The sequence below is a fragment of the Mchenga conophoros genome, linkage group LG9, assembly GCF_057382185.1.
Source record: "Mchenga conophoros isolate Kocher_MC1m ecotype Shallow Benthic linkage group LG9, M_conophoros_male_GT1.1, whole genome shotgun sequence".
Taxonomy (NCBI): domain Eukaryota; kingdom Metazoa; phylum Chordata; class Actinopteri; order Cichliformes; family Cichlidae; genus Mchenga; species Mchenga conophoros.
Window position 1 is genome coordinate 35,627,272 of NC_140534.1, and position 20,005 is coordinate 35,647,276.

Sequence of the window (20,005 nt, forward strand, 5' to 3'; positions counted from 1 at the left end):
AGCAGCCCGCCTTTTGACTGGTACCAGGACATTTTGCCATATTACTCCTGTCCTAGCTAGCTTGCACTGGCTGCCCATAAAGTACCGTATTCAATTTAAAATATTACTTCTTACTTTCAAAACTATTAATAAATTAGCGCCAAGTTATCTTAGTGAACTTCTCAAACCACATACTCCTGCTAGAACACTCAGATCTGCCACTCAACTACTTCTGACCCAACCCAGATCTTGACTGAAGTCCCGGGGTGACCGTGCGTTTGCTCCGGCTGCCCCGGTACTGTGGAACACCCTTCCTCTCGACCTCCGCGCATCTGATTCCATTGCACTGTTCAAATCACGATTAAAAACCCACTTATTCAATCTTGCCTTTCCCTCTAGTTAATATTTCTTTTATGATTTTATATCACGCACTTTTATGCTCATTTAAATTCTTGTTTGCTCTGTACCTGTTGCTTTCCTATGTATTAGTGACAGTTTTCTGCTTGCATATTTAGTACTTGCTTTGGTCCTATTTCTATTATCCTCCTCCTATACTCTATCTTACTTGTTAAGCACCTTGGCATACCCTTGGTTTTTAAGTGTGCTTTATAAATAAAGTTTATTATTATTATTATTATACAGTCAGGACTGACAGGAAACAGAGAGAGAGGAAGACATGCAGCAGTTCTCTTTAACCAATGGGAAAACAGGAGATGACGGCGTGGGCGGGAGCAGCGATGTAAACATGTTAGCCGCTGATTAGCTCCACTGTGGCGACGCTAGTTAACCCTTCACCGCCTTAGCCCGTCCTCCCGAACCTTGGACCCCCCGGATCTGCGCTTTAATGGCCGGCGTCGCGCTGAGGTGCTCCGCTGTCTGGCGCCGTGTCACATTAACAAGGTATGACCGGTGAGGCCCGCGGGGTGTTTCAGGCGGAATCAGAAGTTTAGATGCTAACTGTAGTTAGAAAAGTCTGGAGGAAGCTAACAGTTAGCATGGCTGTTAGCACTGAGTGTCGGGGGTCTGTGGTTACCTGACCGCTAACGACACCTGTCAGACTCAGGTGTCACACAGAGACGGGCTGAAGCTGACAGGTGCGCTGCTCGCGCTCAAAGCGGAGAAATATCAGCTGTTATATAAGCAGCTAGCTGCTTATATAGCATGGCTGCAGCTAGCCACGACCTTTGCTCCACATTGAGACATGACCTGAAGATGAGGCTCAGCTTCATCCTCTGTTCATTCAGTGAGCAGGGGCCCGTTCTTCGTACCTCGCTAAGTAGGTTAGCCGGATTAGATTGTTGACGATTTCGCGTGATCCTGGATCAGTCGGTTCCCCGAAGCTCATCCGGGACTTGCTGTCATAGCAACAGAGCCGTAAGCGTAAACCTGCTCGGGAGCAGGTTTACTTTATGTAAACAGGATTAGATCGCGGCCACGCAGGTATGTCCGCTTCATTTATACGAAAGCAACAGCGATATTCCACCACTGTTTCACCATAAATAAATATTATCAATGTAACTAAAGATAATGCAGCACTTGATCCATTTATTGATGTCACACAGATACATACAGGTCATTTCCTAAAAAAGGGAAATGAACTATTAACATTCTATTACATGTATGTGATTATTACAGATGTAATTCATATTTCAGAGTAGTAATTGTAAATTACTTCGTGTAATCAAGATGAGAGACCACGGCTATAAAAGCGAAGGTGGATTTGGGAAGTCTGTCGCAGCCATGTCCTGTCCGTATACGCGACCAACCCATTGCGGAAGGTGCAAGATTGATAAGGAGAGTCCTCAGAATTCAGCATATATTGCGGGACAGACAGGATCCTTTAGCTCAGCGCGACAGTGTGCTCATAGAGAGATATCGATATTCCCGTGAGGATATTATTTACTTAACCAACTTGTTGACGAGGGGGTGCAGGACCACCACCTGTCTTTTTTTCCTCTGCCCTTTTCTTGGTTGCTGTTATGAACAAACTAACAGAGTATTACAGGCCAGTATTACCTTGCCAAGAGACGCAAAGCAATCTAAGAGATAAATATTACCATTCTGTAGAATACTCCTGTATTCCACTTTTACTTGTTCCCATGTTCTTGTGGGTCCTGTTGTGGCTCTAATGTGAAAGGGGATATAATGTAACATATTATAATATAATATAATGCCATATGATATTGGACAATATAGTGTCATATGATAGATCTACCCTACCGCCTACTGGTGTTGGCCAGAGGGGCCGATGGCGCGATATGGCAGCCTGGCTACAACCGTAGCTGCCTCCACCAGTGTGTGAATGTGGGAGTGAATGAATAGTGGTATCGTAAAGCGCTTTGGGTGCCTTGGAAAGCGCTATATCAATCCAATCCATTATTATTATTATTATTAAATTACCTACGAGTTTGATTTGTCAGCAACTTTCTGCCAGCCCTCTCTCCTTGCTTTTGCAGCCTTTGCAGTGTTCCCTTGCGTTTTAATTAAACTCTGAAACTCCTGAAATCCCTCACTCATGAGTTCTTGCTCTGCTGCCGGAAAATACCGAGCACGCCCCTTCGACATTTTCGCCGACCAATCAGCGGGTTGCCGATCAATGTTTCTACTATCGATGCGTAGCCCCTTTTACGACACCCAGTGATGTCACATTCCTGCGTCCAGCTGTAGTAATCGTCAACAGCAGGTGTGTTCGGGGAACCGGATTAGCGAGCTCACGGTTAGCGCGATGATTTGATCTTGGATGTGTCATTTGATCTTGGATGTAGTAAGCGACGTACGAAGAACGGGCCCCGGGTCACAGTTAGGGTTGCCAACTCCCTGAAAAATAAATAAGGGACACCTCGTGGCCAGGGCCGGGCGACCCAGTTGTCTTCACCCTTCCCAGTGTGGTAGCTCTTTTTTGTGTGTGAAATTATTTTTTAACCATTTGACTTGAATTTGATTTAAGCAGATGCATATTCTTTGTGATATGACCGTATAGGAAACAAATGATCATTTAGCCATTTATTTTTAGCTCACAATGACAACATTAACACATAAAACAGGTCTCTTTCTTAAACAGAAGCCTGTCATGCTTAACTTTTGAGAATATAAGTAAATCTTTCTTTAAAAGAACTCTGTCCTGCTTAACTTAAAATTATATAAATTAATAGAAAACAATAGAACAAAAATATTCTTGTAACTGTGCACATATAGTGCATTTAGTACAATTGGCTTCAGCTGAGGTATTATTTCAGCTTTTCTAAAGCTAATCAGCTGCTCCTGTTTGTAAACCCGCTTGTTCCCATGATTACGCATCATAACTCATCATCATTATTAAAATATGTATTACTTTTATGTATTAGTCATCTATTTGTTGTAATCATCTATCCTTGCAGTTGTTTATTACACAAAATAAATTATCACACTTCTGGCCACATAGCGCTGATATTCACTGCACATGCCCATATTAACCTTAACCAGAGGGTTTAAACAACAAACCAGTGTTTACATACCATATCTGCTTCTGCCGTGGCCTGGTGGACAAGAAATTGGTTAAGGGTTCCCCGAGCTTTCACGCCCCTCATGTTCTTCATGTGCCCACCATTAGAAGCATGCCTATGGAAAAAGTGCGCCGGCACACAGTGCAGTGCGCTTTATAGGTGTTATGGTGTATTTTCCCAGCCAGGTGTTTTTCTTTTCCCATTCCTCCTTTTTTTCTTTCTCTGAGGGGAACAAACATTGCTGCTCTAATGCTGGGCTCACACTGTGCGATCTTTGGCCCATTTTGAGCCGATTTTTGAGTCGTGCGACCGATTTGGTGATCGGCCCGATTTTGGCCTTCATCGTGCATCGTGTAGTATACGTGGGGTAACGAGAAGCGATTAACACCTCACGACCAGCTCCCGATCATCAATCGCTCGTGAGGGTGTCACCACAGCCGCTCACACTGCTCACGCACAAACACGTAAACGTCAGTGAAAAAGACGGAGCAGCACAGCTGTGCAGCGTGTGATCTGGACACAAGCGATGGAGGCACAACTTGTAGAACTTTGGCTCATCCGAGCCTTTTCGATGTGGCATCACAAAATTATCACGACCACAACAACCGTGAAAATAGTTGGATTTACACTGCTGCTCAATCACAGCTGCCTGATCATGTCTTTCATTAGCAATTTAGCAAAGTTGATGGTGGTGTGTCTGTGTGAGTGAAAGACAGAGAGAGCGACAGATTTTCTGTTATAACCTTCATTTTATGGAGGCACAGTGTGAGCACTCACAGGGCTCGCAAAATTTCAAAATCCCTGGTAGCCCTTCGGGCAGGGACTCTTCAGTTTTTGGTAGCCCAAAATAAATTTAAGTAGCCCGAATAAAAAAGAGAGCAATTTTTTGTTTCCTGTTTTGTTTCTGTTACAATATTATACATTAAAGTATAATATTGTAAAGGAAACAAAACATTAATCAAAAAATTGTTGAAACACAAATTACAACATTGTATAAAAATTACAATCATCAACTCAAATACTTGGTTCTAATTGAACAGAAATGTCTATGAACTTGTAAGAACTGTGTAGGACATGAATCAGTCTGTGTCAGATCCTGACTTTGAAATTTCCGCTGAAGTCACGGTAAGAGACGAGTGGAACCAAGATCGAGGCCGTTTGCTTTTTGAAGTTTGCAAAGACTGCTACATTGTGCCAGTGGTAGTTCACTCTTTGCAACATAGTAGCTGTTCTAAACAGATTTTTCAGGTTTATTTTTAGTATGTTATTTGCAATTGGTGTTTGTTCTGGGAAAGATATTGCAGACTGAGCAATAATGCATTTCTTGCATTTCTCATGGCTTCTAATGGGGGCCTTTCTTAAAATGACTGGTCCCAGTAACAAAGGCGCTTGTCGACTCAGAAATCGAGAGAAAACCAACAACACACCCGGCAGAACATTATGTTATTTACATGGCTGCATATAAGTGGTCCACATGTGCGCATTCGCTGTCAAAATAAAAGACGCACCAGATAAGAAGTTGCAGCGCGCGTTTGCGTCCATATAAAAAGCTGTTTTTGTCCTAGAGTGGGATTTTCACGGCACATTCTGCACCACATCTCTGTGCGTTCATCATTTGTTTGAAGCCAGCTCACCTCCTGCAACCACTTTTCCGAGAATACGCGCTTCTTTTGTGGTTCGGACTCCTTCTGACATTTGTAAAGCTGCACTTTCTTTTTGCCTTATAGTCTGATTTGTCATAACTTTTCCGTTTTGTGGTAAGCTTTTCTTTGGCTGTCACTTCTTCACCCTGACCTGTCTTATTTGGCTCAGCAGAACTAAAATATATATCCTGCTGCTTTTACACATGCACTCACATAAGTTCAGCGATTCTCTGCGATCAACCTCTCACATGTTTAAGCTGCGGGAGATTTCACTTGTCATGTTTGCATAGTAAGCTAACGATTAATAAGACGATGTCAGAGGAATTGGTGCGCAAATTATCATCACTCACAGATCAGTGCTGTCGCTCTCTATACACAGTTCGCACGATTGCAAAGTGAAAGCAAAAAAACAAGCGCAAATTCAAACGCGATTTCAATATGTCACATATTGACAGTGGCTCACCGATAGGGCTGCCACAAACGATTATTTTGATAGTCGACTAGTCACCGATTATTCTTGCGATTAGTCGACTAATCAGATTATGCATCCATTGGACGTAAAACGTACAGATTATTGCAGCAGCAGCATCTGCTCTTATACAACTAGGGCTGCCACAAACGATTATTTTGATAGTCGACGTAATCGTGACTAGTCGACTAATCGTGGCAGCCCTATATACAACTATCATTAGCTTACAGCTTTAAGTGTTTAAGGTATGTGAAACTAAAAATAAAGACAAGATGATAGTTTATTAAACTTTTAATGAAATTTCAAGTTTGAAGCCACCCGAAAACAAATATAACAAAATAGCATTTTGTGCTCAGTCCTCACAACTATATTGAACTTTGGGACTATATAGTCAGTATAGCAATCTACACGAGATTATTGTTCATAGCCAGGAAAGTTAGCTTTTCTACATGTTCTGCAGAAAGGCTTGCTCTCTTTTGAGAGCAGATGTTCCCTGCTGTGGAGAAGATCCGCTCCGATGGGGTGGAGGTTGCAGGAATGCACAGAAAAGATTTAGCTAGCTTTGATAGTGTGGGGAAACGTCCCTCATTTTCGCTCCACCATTTAAGAGGATCATCCTTTTTAGAAACTGTGGCTTCTTTAAAGTACAGCTGAACTTCACTTCTCACAACTTGGACATCTTGGTCCTCCTTAGATGCTTCTTCCTCATTGTCACCCTGACTGTCTGTGTCAGACTCAAGGAGGTTGTCCAGAGCAGTCTTTTCAGTTCTCCCTGAACCATTGGCTGTCTGCACTTTTGCATGCTCATGTGTCCCAGCATTTGCTTCTTTGACAGCAAGCACTTCAACAGTCCCCTGCACTCTGATGACATCTTCAGGAGCCAAAAACTTCAACTTTCTGTATCTGGTGTCCAAGGCAGCTGCGAGAATAACAGAGTTTTCTTTGTCTGCTGAGAAAGTACATATACTCCCCCATCTCTGTGTTATGCCTTTTTCTGCACTGGCAATGAAAGATTTTCCTGAGCTCGTCTCCAGTTGGCTTTGGTGTACAGCCCGTGTCAGCCCTTTGACCACCTGTGGAAGACCTGAAACCGTTGTGTACTTCTGTCCACTAAGGTAAACAGTAGCAGTCTCAAAAGGTGCCAAACCTTGCTTCAGTTCTTCAAGCAGCACCCACTGCTCTGGCTTCAAGTCGAAGTAAGTGTTTCCCCCTTGGCGTTACCTCGGGATCTGAAAGAGTGGCAGTGAGAGGCCAGCGCTGTTCGAGGAGTCTTTCTATCATGTGGAATGTACTATTCCATCTTGTACTGACATCTTGGATCAGTGTATTTTTCTTCACATTCATTTGCTCCTGTTTCATTTTTAGTCTTGTACTAGCCAGCTCGCTTCTCTTAAAGTGCTCCACTAGCTGCCTAGCAGCACCTAGTGCTCTGCTGATGGTGGTTTCTTTGAGAGCAGTATTGACTATGAGCTGGAGTGTGTGTCCAGCACAGCGGATAGAGGCCCATCCATGTTTTTCTTCAAGCAGTCGCATTGCTGCCACCATATTGGAACCACTGTCATGTACTACTGCTTTTATTTTGGCAGGCAAGATGTCAAACTTTGTTAGCACCTCTTCCATCCATGTCATTATATTGGCACCAGTATGCCTCTCCTCAAGAGGCATGGTATCAAGGATGAAGCTCTTCATCTTCCAATCTTCACTCAGGAAATGGCAAGACACCAAGGTAGGCCTCTGTTGCACGACTGGTCCAGACATCAGCAGTCAGGGTGAAGAAACCTTTGACACCACCAAGGGTCTGCTTTACCTAAAGATATGAGATGATTTGGAACAATAGTAAGCATTAGGGAAATATATTACAGTATATTTTTTCATTATTAATAATGCTTGTCAGTTTATGCATTAAGATTTGAATTTACCAATTAAATAATTCAGTTACATCAAATACACTTACGTATGTTAAACAATAAACATTCAACATATCAGTAAAAAAAAACAACAACAACAACTTTCCATTACATGCTTTAACCAAGATTAATTTATTGGTTCCTCAGTCAGCAAGCTCTATATTATTTCATCATGAAATTTATTAAATTCTAATACAAATTGCTATTTTGTGTTTGTGGTGTGAGAGAGTGGAGAGAAAGAGAGACCAACCTTCTCAAAGGTAGCATCATATTTCTTTTCCATCAATTTGGTGAAGTGGGATCGGCCTGGTAGGTAGTTATCATGGTAATGTGGGTTGAACTGCTTGATCATCTCTTTGAAACCTTGATCATCAACCATAGACAGGGGTCTCATGTCCGTCACCAACATGTCCTGACTGAATCAATCTTGAACATCTGCTTGCCGAGGTGTACATGTTGTTGGCTTGGTGACAAAGTCGTCCATTGAAGACGAACGTATTTTTTTAGCAGTCCTGTAATGTTAACAGCTATTAACATAAGCAATAATAAGTAGTGCTCTCAGCGTTAATCTCGTCAATACGATGTTAAGGCGGCAAATCCCCGTTAGCGCGAAAACGCGGTGCGAGGGCTGCATGGCACTGACTAACGGGGATTTGCCGCGTTAATGCGGTTATGGCGTTAACATCATACTAACGAGATTAACACTGACAGCACAAATAATTAGCAGCTTGCTGTTTACAATAATGTTAGCAGCTAACTAGCCAATTAGCTTACCGAGACGACTGTACCACTTCGACGTCGGATGCCACGACGTGCTTCCTTTTTAGATGCTCGTGCATCGCCGTTGTACTGCCATGGAAGGCAAGTTCCATTTTGCAGATTTTGCATTGGACTTTCTTTTCTTTTGTTTGGTCAAAATGCTCCCAGACTTTCGAGTTCCGTTGCCGAGTAGCCATGATAACGGAGACTGCTGCTTCTTCTTCTTCTTCATCTTTGGCGTTTAACGGTATCCTTGTAGGTGCATTTCCGCCATCTTCTGTTTCAGTCCGTTATTACACTCTTAAATCCTACTGTTATTCCTGCACCTTTCAGGATTTTACGGCATTTAAACGATGTGTCGGCTATTAAATTAGGCGTCGACGATTTTGATAGTCGACGTAATCGTGACTAGTCGACTAATCGTGGCAGCCCTACTCACCGATGCCAATGACATAATTACCGAGCTACATTTCCGAAAGAATGCAAAAGCATTGACATATATTTTTCCTTCCTACAATAGCCTGACGGGCAGAGCAGAGAGAGGTTTTGGTAGCCCGACTGGAAAAATCGCTAGCCCCGGGACGTCGGGCTAGCGATTTTGCGAGCCCTGACTCAGGTCGCATCAGAGCATCGTGACCTACGAACTTCTAACCCCTGCGAGTCAATCGTGCAGTTTGAGCAGGAGCTGAATAACGTGACTGAAAAAATCGCACAGTGTCTGCCCAGCTTTAGGTGTACTGTCGTCCGAGACTTGCACCGCAGTGTCGGCGTTTGTTTCCCTGTTGGCCATGCTTGTTGTTGTGGTCATCTGTTGTCTTCCGGTATTTTCTCCGTAAGCGACCTTTCCTCGACCAATGAGATGAGCGGTAATCTGAATTGTCATAAGTGTGCTGTCAGCTCATTGGTCACAAAGCAGGAGAGGGGCTGGGAATTATGTTTTCAAACAAAGCGTTAATTCCATTAACATTTATAGACTACTTTTGATTCTCACTGTATTACGGGACAAAGTGCGTCCCTTATTAGCTCAATACGGGACGATTCCGTTTTTTAAGGGACAGTTGGCAACCCTAGTCACAGGTGAGCAGACAGGTGGGCTAGCATGTTATAGCTCATATTCACACTGAAGATGGAGGTTCTGCTCTTAAATGACGAAGAAGCCACAGCAATAGTCTTCATCACTGAGCTGCGCCTGTTTGGGTGAAGCTGTAGTGAAAGTGTGAGTCAGGTTAGTCATGATTGGCTCTGTAAACACTGTGTGTGCTTCTGTTTCCAGCTCAGTCCGATCCAACATTCCCAGCCTGAAGTTTCACACCACAGCGTCTCCCATGATGGGTGAGTATCATCATCATCATCATCATCATCATCCATGATGTTCACAGCAGCAGGAGAGCCTTCAAAGCACAGTGAGTTATAAACAGGTGTTATTATGGGGACGGAGAGGACAGAGCCCAGAACAGGTTTGTATCATGTTTATTTCTGCTGGGATTTTAGAATCTCACAGTAAGTTCTCTGAGGAGCTCAAACAGCACATGTACTGATGATTAGGGCTGGGCCATATTATACCGTTCACGGTAATACCGGTATAATGTTAGGCAACGATAGGAAAATGAAATATCCCGATAGAATGGGAGTAAAATGCGCATGCGCAGTGCCTTTGTTTTCATACGCACATGGCCGATTGTTGAGTGAAACAGATGAACCAGAATTGGTTTGTAAAAATGGTGCAACTTCCGTGATGTGGAACTGGTTTGGCGTTTGTCCGTCAGATACACGACAAAGCACATTTTTTTGCAGAACATGCAAGCGGCCATCGTTATTGTCGTATTTGTCGGGCTAAGATGCTCTTAAATCTGGGAGTAATCTGGGTCCTAAACTCCGTACCTTCAGGTCAAACGAACACTGCAGCATCACTGAGAGTTAAAAACTGTCTAAATTCTTTCATCTTTAATAAAACGATCAGCATTGCTGCTTTACCAGGTGTAACTATGAAGTTTAGCTTCCAGGCATCCATGAAAACAAAAGTTATTACATTTAACGGAGTTAGAAGTTAGCAGGAAGCTAGCGGAAGTTAGCTCGCTAGTTTCGCTAGTTACCCAAGCATGATATAGCATGTTCTGACTGAGAGATTTCTGAATAAATTCAAACGTACAGCTCTGCTATCACTTCCAACATAAATGAAGACAGGAAACTAAACAGCAGTGACGTTTGTAGGGTTACTGAAGTTGGGCTAGCTGGTATATAATGATGTGCTACGTGATTGCTAGCGACACAGCTATGTTAGCATAACATAAACAGTGAAGCTGGAGGACGAACACTAACACTTTTCCACTTATAAAAGTTAACGTTAAGGTTCCTCATGGTTAGAGACAAATGCAATCGCATGGCAGGATGCTGTAAACGGACCAAACTTCAGTCATGAGAACAACTGAGATAATCCATCCACAATACGAGGTTAGTCATTAATATACTGCAACAACATGGGAATAGAGCAGCTGCCAGAGAATTCAACATTAATGAATCAATGGTACAGAAGTGGAGGAAGCAAGAAGAATGAGTTTAATAAAGTTTGATTTATCTGACTGCTTTGTTTCGCTTAATGTGCCTTATAATCCCGTGCACCTTATGGTCCGAAAAATGCGTACTGCACACTGCAGTTTAATGTTGCAAAGCACCTCTTTTTAACTTCAGTGGATATTATACATGGTTATGCTCAGTATATGTCAGCCCATTTCTACTGGAAATGCCTTTTGGTTAAACTTTCAGCAAGGAATTTGTATTCGCACTGTTAAATTTTTATAAAGCTTTAATGTACATAAAAACCAGCTTCTTGTTTAAGTGAAAATAAATGGAAGGTTGTCTTTTTGTGCTAGTAATGTTGTGGAGTTGTATTTTGTCTCGCATCAATTATATCGTCAGTTATATCGTTATCGCAAATTTTCAAATATATATCGTGATAAATATTTTTGGCCATATCGCCCTGCTCTACTGATGATGATGATGATGATGATCGGGGACTCTTGGTGATGATGTCATTGCGTGTTTTCAGGTGTGACAGTGGAGCAGTTTGAGCAGGCGAAGAGCAAACTGTCGACGCTGAAGGACGACCCGGGCAACGAGGTCAAACTGAAGATCTACGCTCTCTTCAAACAGGTGCCAGTTCCCCACACGTTCTAGATGTTCCACATGTTCCACACGTTCTAGATGTTCCACACGTTCTAGATGTTCCACACGTTCTAGATGTTCCACACGTTCTAGATGTTCCACACGTTCTAGATGTTCCACATTCAGACATTTGGTGTTCTGGAAATTTCTCACGTGGAGCTTTTCAAAGCAGGTTTTTAATTGGTTAATCCAGATTTGTCAAACCTTTTAAAAAAAAAAAAAAAAAAAAAAATCATGTCCTCCTTTAAAAAAAAGTATTGGCTTAAAAAAATGATACTTATGAAAACTTCATAAAACTGAGTCTAATTTTCAGTAACCTCAGTGTAAAAAAACTAATTTAATTGGTGTTACTGTGGGACTGATTAGATTTGGTAGTGAAGGAAAATATAAGTCGCTCCATCTTGTTACTGAGCTTCACTGCTGCCACCTGCCAGATTTTTACGCCAGCTGTGGGGCCAGCTGTGGGGCCAGCTGTGGGGTCAGCTGTGGGGTCAGCTGAGAGGCCAGCTGTGGGGTCAGCTGTGGGGTCAGCAGCTGCTTCTGCTCCTTCTTCAGCAATCTGTCGTCCCGGTTTGAGACGTGAGTAAAACTGTGCTCAGCGTTCAGATGTGGGAGCGTGCTGATCTCCTGTCATTGGCTGGAGTCTTGCGTGTGCCGCTAACAGCTGCTTTCTCCGCAAACTAAGAAGAGCAGGAGCACCAGCCCCCATCATGTACACTTTCTACAGAGGCACCATCGAGAGCATCCTGTCGAGCTGCATCACTGTGTGGTTTGGAGCCTGCAATGCGTCCTGTCATAGAACCCTCCAACGCATAGTGAGAGCTGCAGAGAGGATCATTGGTGTCTCTCTCCCCTCCCTCCAGGACATTTACAGCACCCGTCTCACTAAAAAAAGCCCTTTGCATAGCGGCTGATCCCACGCACCCAATGCAAAGCTTCTTCAAGCTGCTGCCGTCAGGGAGGAGACTGCGGAGTCTCCAGGCCAGGACCAGCAGGCTGAAGGACAGCTTCATCCATCAGGCTGTCAGGAAGCTAAACTCCCTCCCGATTCTGCCCCCTCTCCCCTCTCTCCTCCACGGTCTCACTGAACTCTGTCTCACACACACGCACACGCACGCACACACACACTGGCCTGCACCAGTTACCAGTCACTTTGTGGAGCATTGGACTGCCATTACCTCATAAGACTTTGTTGTTACACTATCTCTTACCACATACTACTAAATCTCCATTTGCACTATCTGCCTATTTGCACTACTCTGCCTCCTTACTTGAATATTGTATATTGCATAGCTTTTTTTTGTTATACGTAAAATTGTATTGTATTTATTTAAATTTTTACTTTTTAATTATTTTATTTGCATTTTTTAATCACTAGGGTTTGAGAGTAACGAAATTTCTATTCTCTGTATGTCCTGTACATGTGGCAGAATTGACAAATAAAGTTGACTTGACTTGACTTGACTTCGTCTCGTCGGAGTGCTAACATGAAGCCGAGCTCGACACATATGACAGAGATGCTCAAAACTCTGCCCCGGTGTAAATGTTCCTGGTGTGTGGGTTCATGAAGGACTTCAGTATAAGTTCACCTGCTCCTCTTCCTCCTTTTCCTCCTCGCTCAGGCCACCCAGGGTCCCTGCAACGCTCCCAAACCCGGCATGCTGGACTTTGTCAACAAGGCCAAGTGGGACGCGTGGAAGTCTCTGGGCTCCATCTCACAGGTACAAACACAGCAGGGAGATAAATGATGAAGGGTCGTTGCTCAGCTGTCTGTAGGAAGTCTTTTATTCTCTCGGGACTTCAGGTTAACGCTCTTTCCTGAAAGAGCGTCGCTGCGCTCGGAGCTCACAGATCTGCTCCTCCTTTAGCTTCTTGATGCTAACGGGCCGCTCTGCTGTGTTCTTTCCTCTTTGGTTTGAATCTGTTAGGATGAAGCCCGACAGAAGTACTGCGACCTGATTGGCTCCCTGGTGGAGGAAGAGACTGGAAGCTCCGCCCAGGTGAGCGCACAGCCAGCTGGGAGCGGTGCGACCTACGAGACGCTGTTGGTCACCAAGGAGGATGACATCACCACCATCAAACTGAACCGACCGGCCAAGAAGAACGCCATCACGACCGAGGTCAGCCACGCTTCAGACTGAAGCTACTCTGAAACAAAAACATGTACACCTGCTTTTCTTCTTATATCTGTGTTTCCTGTCAGATGTACAACGAGATCATCGCCGCTCTGGAGCAGGCGGCCACGGACGACTCTGTCATCACCGTCGTTACAGGTACACACACACACAGGGCTGTGTGTCAGGTCCTGTGAGCTTCCAGAACAAACCACTGACAGGAAGAAGAGTCAAATGAATAAAGTTGTGCTGCTGTGTGAACGTTTCTGGTTCATCATCAGGCCTGCAGATGTTACTGAACATCATGAATGATTGTTGCTGTTCGTGGTGAGAATGAGTCTGAGGAAACGCGGCGGTCCGTCCTCGCTGGGACTAAACTCCGACTGAAACCTTCAGGCTCGTGTTGAAGTGAACGCGTGTTCTCTTCGTTCTCACGTTTCAGGCGCCGGCGATTTCTACTGCAGTGGAAACGACCTCACCAACTTCACCAAGATCCCGGAGAACGGGGTGGAGGAGATGGCCAGACGGGGTGCAGATCTGCTCAGGTGAGTGTTCATGATGGAAGCAGCAGGAAACCCACTGTACTCGAGTAAAAGTACCAAAGTATTCATGTCCTTAAGTATAGCGTGGATCACAGTGGCTCTGCATGCACGCCGTCATCTGCATCATGTGAGGTCGTCTCCTTGTTGACCTCTGAACCTCAAACTGACCTGAAGGAGAGATCAGCCTGAATCATTCCCGCCTCGCACAGTCAGGATGTTTTATTTGGTGCCAAACCTGAAACCCTGAGCTCTCCTCTGTCTCTCTGCAGGAAGTACGTGAACGCTTACATAGACTTCCCCAAGCCGCTGGTTGCCGTGGTGAACGGACCGGCTGTGGGCGTGTCTGTCACTGTGCTGGGCCTCTTTGACCTGGTCTACGCCACAGAGAGGGTGCGCGCACACACACACACACACACACACACACACACACACACACACACACACACACACACAGAGAAGACGTCACATGATGATGATGAAACCTTTGACTCGTAGGCTCAGGATGTTTGAGTGCAGACTCAGGTGTGTTTCCTCACCTGGATGATGATCTTGGCTCTGTGGTCACAGCTGGACCTGCTGTGCGTGTTTATTCTGACTGCGCTGCAGCGCAGCATGATTATCAGTGCTGCAAACACCATCTCCCTCCATCACCTACAGGGTTTTTGCTGAAAGACAAGTCAAGTCAACTTTATTTGTCAATTCTGCCACATGTACAGGACATACAGAGAATAGAAATTTCGTTACTCTCAAACCCTAGTGATTAAAAAATGCAAATAAAATAATTAAAAAAATTTAAATAAATACAATACAATTTTACGTATAACAAAAAAAAGCTATGCAATATACAATATACAATATTCAAGTAAGGAGGCAGAGTAGTGCAAATAGGCAGATAGTGCAAATGGAGATTTAGTAGTATGTGGTAAGAGATAGTGTAACAGCAAAGTCTTATGAGGTAATGGCAGTCCAATGCTCCACAAAGTGACTGGTAACTGGTGCAGGCCAGTGTGTGTGTGCGTGCGTGTGCGTGTGTGTGTGCGTGTGCGTGTGCGTGTGTGTGTGTGTGTGTGTGTGTGTGTGTGTGTGTGTGTGTGTGTGTGACAGAGTTCAGTGAGACCATGGAGGAGAGAGGGGAGAGGGGGCAGAATCGGGAGGGAGTTAAGCTTCCTGACAGCCTGATGGATGAAGCTGTCCTTCAGCCTGCTGGTCCTGGCCTGGAGACTCCGCAGTCTCCTCCCTGACGGCAGCAGCTTGAAGAAGCTTTGCATTGGGTGCGTGGGATCAGCCGCTATGCAAAGGGCTTTTTTAGTGAGACGGGTGCTGTAAATGTCCTGGAGGGAGGGGAGAGAGACACCAATGATCCTCTCTGCAGCTCTCACTGTGCGTTGGAGGGTTCTATGACAGGACGCATTGCAGGCTCCAAACCACACAGTGATGCAGCTCGACAGGATGCTCTCGATGGTGCCTCTGTAGAAAGTGTACATGATGGGGGCTGGTGCTCCTGCTCTTCTTAGTTTGCGGAGAAAGAAGAGACGCTGCTGTGATTTCTTGGACAGTGCCATTAGAAATGCACAACAGCCATTTTCTTACACTAACTATGCATAACTGTTGTGAGACACGATCATCTGACCGTGCCCTCCCCCCTCCTACTGACTCCCACAATTGCTCCCATTTCCTATCTGTATTTCTCTGGAGTCTGTTCATGTGGATGTAGGCTTCCATGATCAGTGAACTGACCTCCCAGCCCATTGTTCCTTCAGTGGGCTGCAAACCTGCAGTCAGCTGAGACTGAAGACGTCGCCTGGATGATGACGAAACGTTTCTCCCACTGAACACGTCCAGATGAACAGAATCAACTTTTGGAGATTTACTTACCTGGACGGTCGAGCGTGCATCAGGATATGATTGATATGTGTCTTGACTCAGGTATAGGACAGCAGATCTCAGTTTAAAAGGGAAACTACACGTAATTAAACTAAAAAGAGTTACGAGAAAACCTTTTATTTAATGTTTTTCCTGGTTTCAGTGAGTAAAAATAAGAGACCTGTGTTATCCTCATTTATCTGATGCTGGGTGTTGATGCAGAGCTTCATTGTTATTGTTAATGAACAATTTAACGTCCAGTTTCCATGAAAGACACCTTTTCAGGTCACGTGACAGCGACCTGCTCCAGGTGGTGACGCTGTGCCTCTGTGTGTCTCAGGCCACCTTCCACACTCCGTTCAGTCAGCTGGGTCAGAGCGCCGAGGGATGCTCCTCCTACACCTTCCCTAAACTCATGGGTGCTGCTAAGGTACACACACACTGTCACAGAGGCAGTGCTCATATGAACGCTGCCCCCTGCTGGTAACCTGTGCACACTGCAGGCAGCTGTTAGGACTGACGTTTCCTTTCGTTCTGTGTGTATGTGTGAGGTCGTACGGTGACAGTGTTCCTCTGTGGATGACATGAAAGGAAAACACTGAGTTCATCTCTTTGATTTCAAGCTGCCTCATTTTTAGTTACATTTCACAGCATTTAAACCATCGTCCCTAAAACCATCACAGTTAGTAAACATGACTGTAACCATGGTAACACTGCTGTGACATGAGTATCTGCTGGTTGGACATAGAGGACATGAGCTCTCTGACTGTCTCCTGTCTTCAGGCCAGCGAGATGCTGCTGTTCAACAAGAAGCTGACGGCGGTTCAGGCCTGTGAGCTCGGCCTGGTCACCGAGGTTTTCCCCGACAGCAGCTTCCAGTCGGAGGTCTGGACTCGGCTGAAGGCCTACGCCAAGCTGCCCCGCAACGTAATCACACACAGACTTACTCGAGTACTCTACTGCTTTACAGTCTCCCACAGCATGTCTTTATCCTGTCTTCTTCTCTCACCCCAACCAATCACAGCAGATGGCCCCGCCCCTCCCTGAGCCTGGTTCTGCCGGAGGTTTCTTCCTGTTAAAAGGGAGTTTTTCCTTCCCACTGTCGCCAAAGTGCTGCTCATAGGGGGTCATATGATTGTTGGGCTTTTCTCTGTATCTATGAAGCGCCTTGAGGCGACTTTTGTTGTGATTTGGCGCTATATAAATAAAACTGAACTGAATACTTACTGTCCTGTTAGCTCTGAGGTGAAACTGGTCTCTGTGTATGAAGGACTTCAGAGTGATGCTGACGGCTGTGTCTGCAGGGAAACGAGTCCAGGCCCCGAATCAGCTTAATCTGACCTCTGACCTCTCTGTCTCCGCCCCTCTTTCAGTCTCTGGCTCTGTCCAAACAGCTGATCCGCTCGGTGGAGAAGGAGCGCCTGCACGCCGTGAACGACGCCGAGGTGGAGCGCCTGATGGAGCGCTGGATGTCAGACGAGTGTTTCAACGCCGTCATGAGCTTCTTCCAGGCCAAGGCCAAGCTCTGAGGAAGAGGAGGCGTGTATGATGAAGATGATGGTTATTAATTGTAAATGTTGTAGAGTGACTTAGAGCAGACTGTAGGATGTTTCGTGACCAATCTGTAGTGTGAGCGCCACCTGGTGGGCGGGGTAGGGAGGTGCAGAGGCTCTGAGGCTGTGGCAGCAGGTCTCAGTGAATGTTCGCAGGCTTAAAGCTCACAGAGCTTCTGTCCTCAGCTGATCCTTTAGGAGTCCGTGTGAGTCTGAGCTTCAGTTTTCACACCGTGATGCTTTCAGTGTGCTCACTGCTGGTAAAGTGCCTTAAACACTCTAACTGCTGCTCAGCGTTCTCCGACGTCTGTTTGTCCAATAAATTCACAATCACTCGATGAGGTCGTCTTCTCTGTAAATATTCAGTCTGTGTTTGTGTTATAAAGGACACTTTATAATCTACGAAAATATCAAATCTGTCTGACAGTCATAATTTTCTCTACCCTTTATTCTTTAAATCAAACGTCTTTGTTTTTGCCTGTTTGGTTCTTTAGCCGTCAGAGTTGATCTGTGAAGGTCAACAAAGACGCCCAACGGATTTACTTCATCACGGCCTTGTCGTATTGGTCCATTTGATTGACCTTTATTATTCATTTATTTATTTATTTCATTTCAAGTTATCACAGATGGGACAGACGTGAGTGGGGGATAGGACAGGGAGAAAAAAGGGAGGGGAAGAAAGACAGGAAGAGGGACAGTGAGAGAGGACACTAAAAAAAGATAACAAATTTCCTTGGTTACCTGTTGAGAGAAAAACAAGAGCAACACAATAACACAGCACCACTGCAATAACCTAAATAAATGTAAATAACAGTAAATATTGAATGTTGTGCAGCACACGGTGTGCTTTGAGGTAAGAAAGGTGTAGCTGTCTATGAACACCTGTGTACACCGGAGTTCATCCAGCTGTTCTGCCAGAGGTTTTATATTAACGCAGGACTCCAGGCCTGGAAACCTGAACTCCAACAAACAGACCAGACTAACAGGATCCTCCAGTTTTCACTCGTTCAGGACGAGACTGACCCTGTGCTTCTAACTGCCAACAGAGGGCGCTGTCTGAAGCCAGACTCGTACAGATATTCATAAATGAGAAACATGAGCCCAGACTTTGACCCATGACACGCTCCTGTGGTTCGGACCAAATGGAGGCGGGATGCTGAAGACGAACGGTCATTTCCTGTCTGCACCGCCATCCTGTCAGTGACGGCTAAAATGTGGGTTAAGCCCCGCCCATTGACTCTGATTCTATTCTATATAATTTACTGTAAATGTCAGAACAGCTGGACTGTGAGTTTAATGAAGAGTTTAGCAGCTGTACGTAATACACTGGACACTGCATCAGCTGATGAGAAGCAGCAGGAGTTAAACATCAGACAGAATCGGGCTGGTTTTAGATGAGACGCTGTTAGAAATGAGAGATTTGAAAGGTTCTGTGCTGTTTGGTGGTGAGACGGTCCAGCAGGTGGCAGCACTCACCTGCACATGAAGCAGCTGTGAGGGCAGCAGGTGATCCTGCAGCTTCACTGATTCATGCTGAGGAGCAAACAGGAAGTCTGATTGTTCCTCAGCTGTGATGTTTACGGGCCGCTTCACTGGATAATGGTGCGACTTCATCCCACAGCAGAGGACAGGTCGTACACTCGGTGACCTGACAGGAAGTCCTCCCACTCTGTCACTTTCAGCAGATAGCACAGGAGTGATCCGTCTCCTTCATGGAGCTGCTCGGTGAAAGCATCGTCTTTGAGATTGGACCGAATCGTTCCCCTTGACCCGCCCCCCCACAAACCTCTGGACCCCTACGGCCCCTTCTGTGGTCGCCAGGATCCCAGACCCACATGAGTCACTGTGACTGAGGTCAGACCTCCAACCAAACCACATCACCTATCTCCAGAGCAGAGCCCCAGTATCCTCAGCCTGGACAACATGCTGTGGTTCTTTGTTCTTGTAGGCTGCCCAACTCTGGGCTCTCCACTACAGAGGGCGACGGTCATTCAGGAGAAGCTCAGAGCAGAGCTGCTGCTCCTCCACATCAAAAGAGTCAACGTTCAGGATCTGAGTGTTTCATGAATGTTCTGCTGTGAAGATTAGATCCCTCACTGGCTCTGGGACACCTCGATGGAGCTGAACAGCAGGACAAGTCACAGGAATTATTAGAAGAAAAGGCTTTTCCTTTATTTAACCCAAGAAGTTATATTTAAAAAATAACAAATGTCAGGCTCATAAAAGAAACAAGGATCAGTCACAAATACATAAGTAAACTAAATGTGTGCGCCTACAAATCAATGCACCTGCTGCAAACTAAAGTGTGTGATTGTGTACATGAGAGTTACAGAGTGTAGAGTGTGGACACGGGTTTGACCGGCACATGGAGGTGAGTCTGGAGCAGGTCTTTGAGCAGAGGCTGGACGGACAGACGGGCGGATGTTTGATGGAGCAGTCAGGTGGTCACGAGCTGTGACCTCAGCGCCCACAGTGCAGTGTGCTTGTGTGGGCAGCAGCAGCTGTGATGTCGTCGGTGAGCTTGGCTTTCAG

General features: G+C 45.2%; 1 protein-coding gene and 1 pseudogene across 1 annotated transcript; one reads left to right on the plus strand and one right to left on the minus strand.

Annotated features, from left to right (window-relative positions):
• Positions 1-697: 697 nt before the first annotated feature.
• Positions 698-17,814, plus strand: eci2 (enoyl-CoA delta isomerase 2). Its single transcript, XM_085285770.1, has 11 exons — positions 698-879; positions 9,513-9,571; positions 11,286-11,389; positions 13,024-13,122; positions 13,330-13,521; positions 13,605-13,674; positions 13,958-14,060; positions 14,327-14,447; positions 16,261-16,350; positions 16,704-16,847; positions 17,294-17,814. Exons 1-11 carry the CDS (start codon positions 824-826, stop codon positions 17,447-17,449), a joined length of 1,194 nt encoding a protein of 397 aa, XP_085141896.1. The 5' UTR covers positions 698-823; the 3' UTR covers positions 17,450-17,814.
• Positions 5,892-7,787, minus strand: LOC146567805 (E3 SUMO-protein ligase ZBED1-like; annotated as a pseudogene).
• Positions 17,815-20,005: the final 2,191 nt, after the last annotated feature.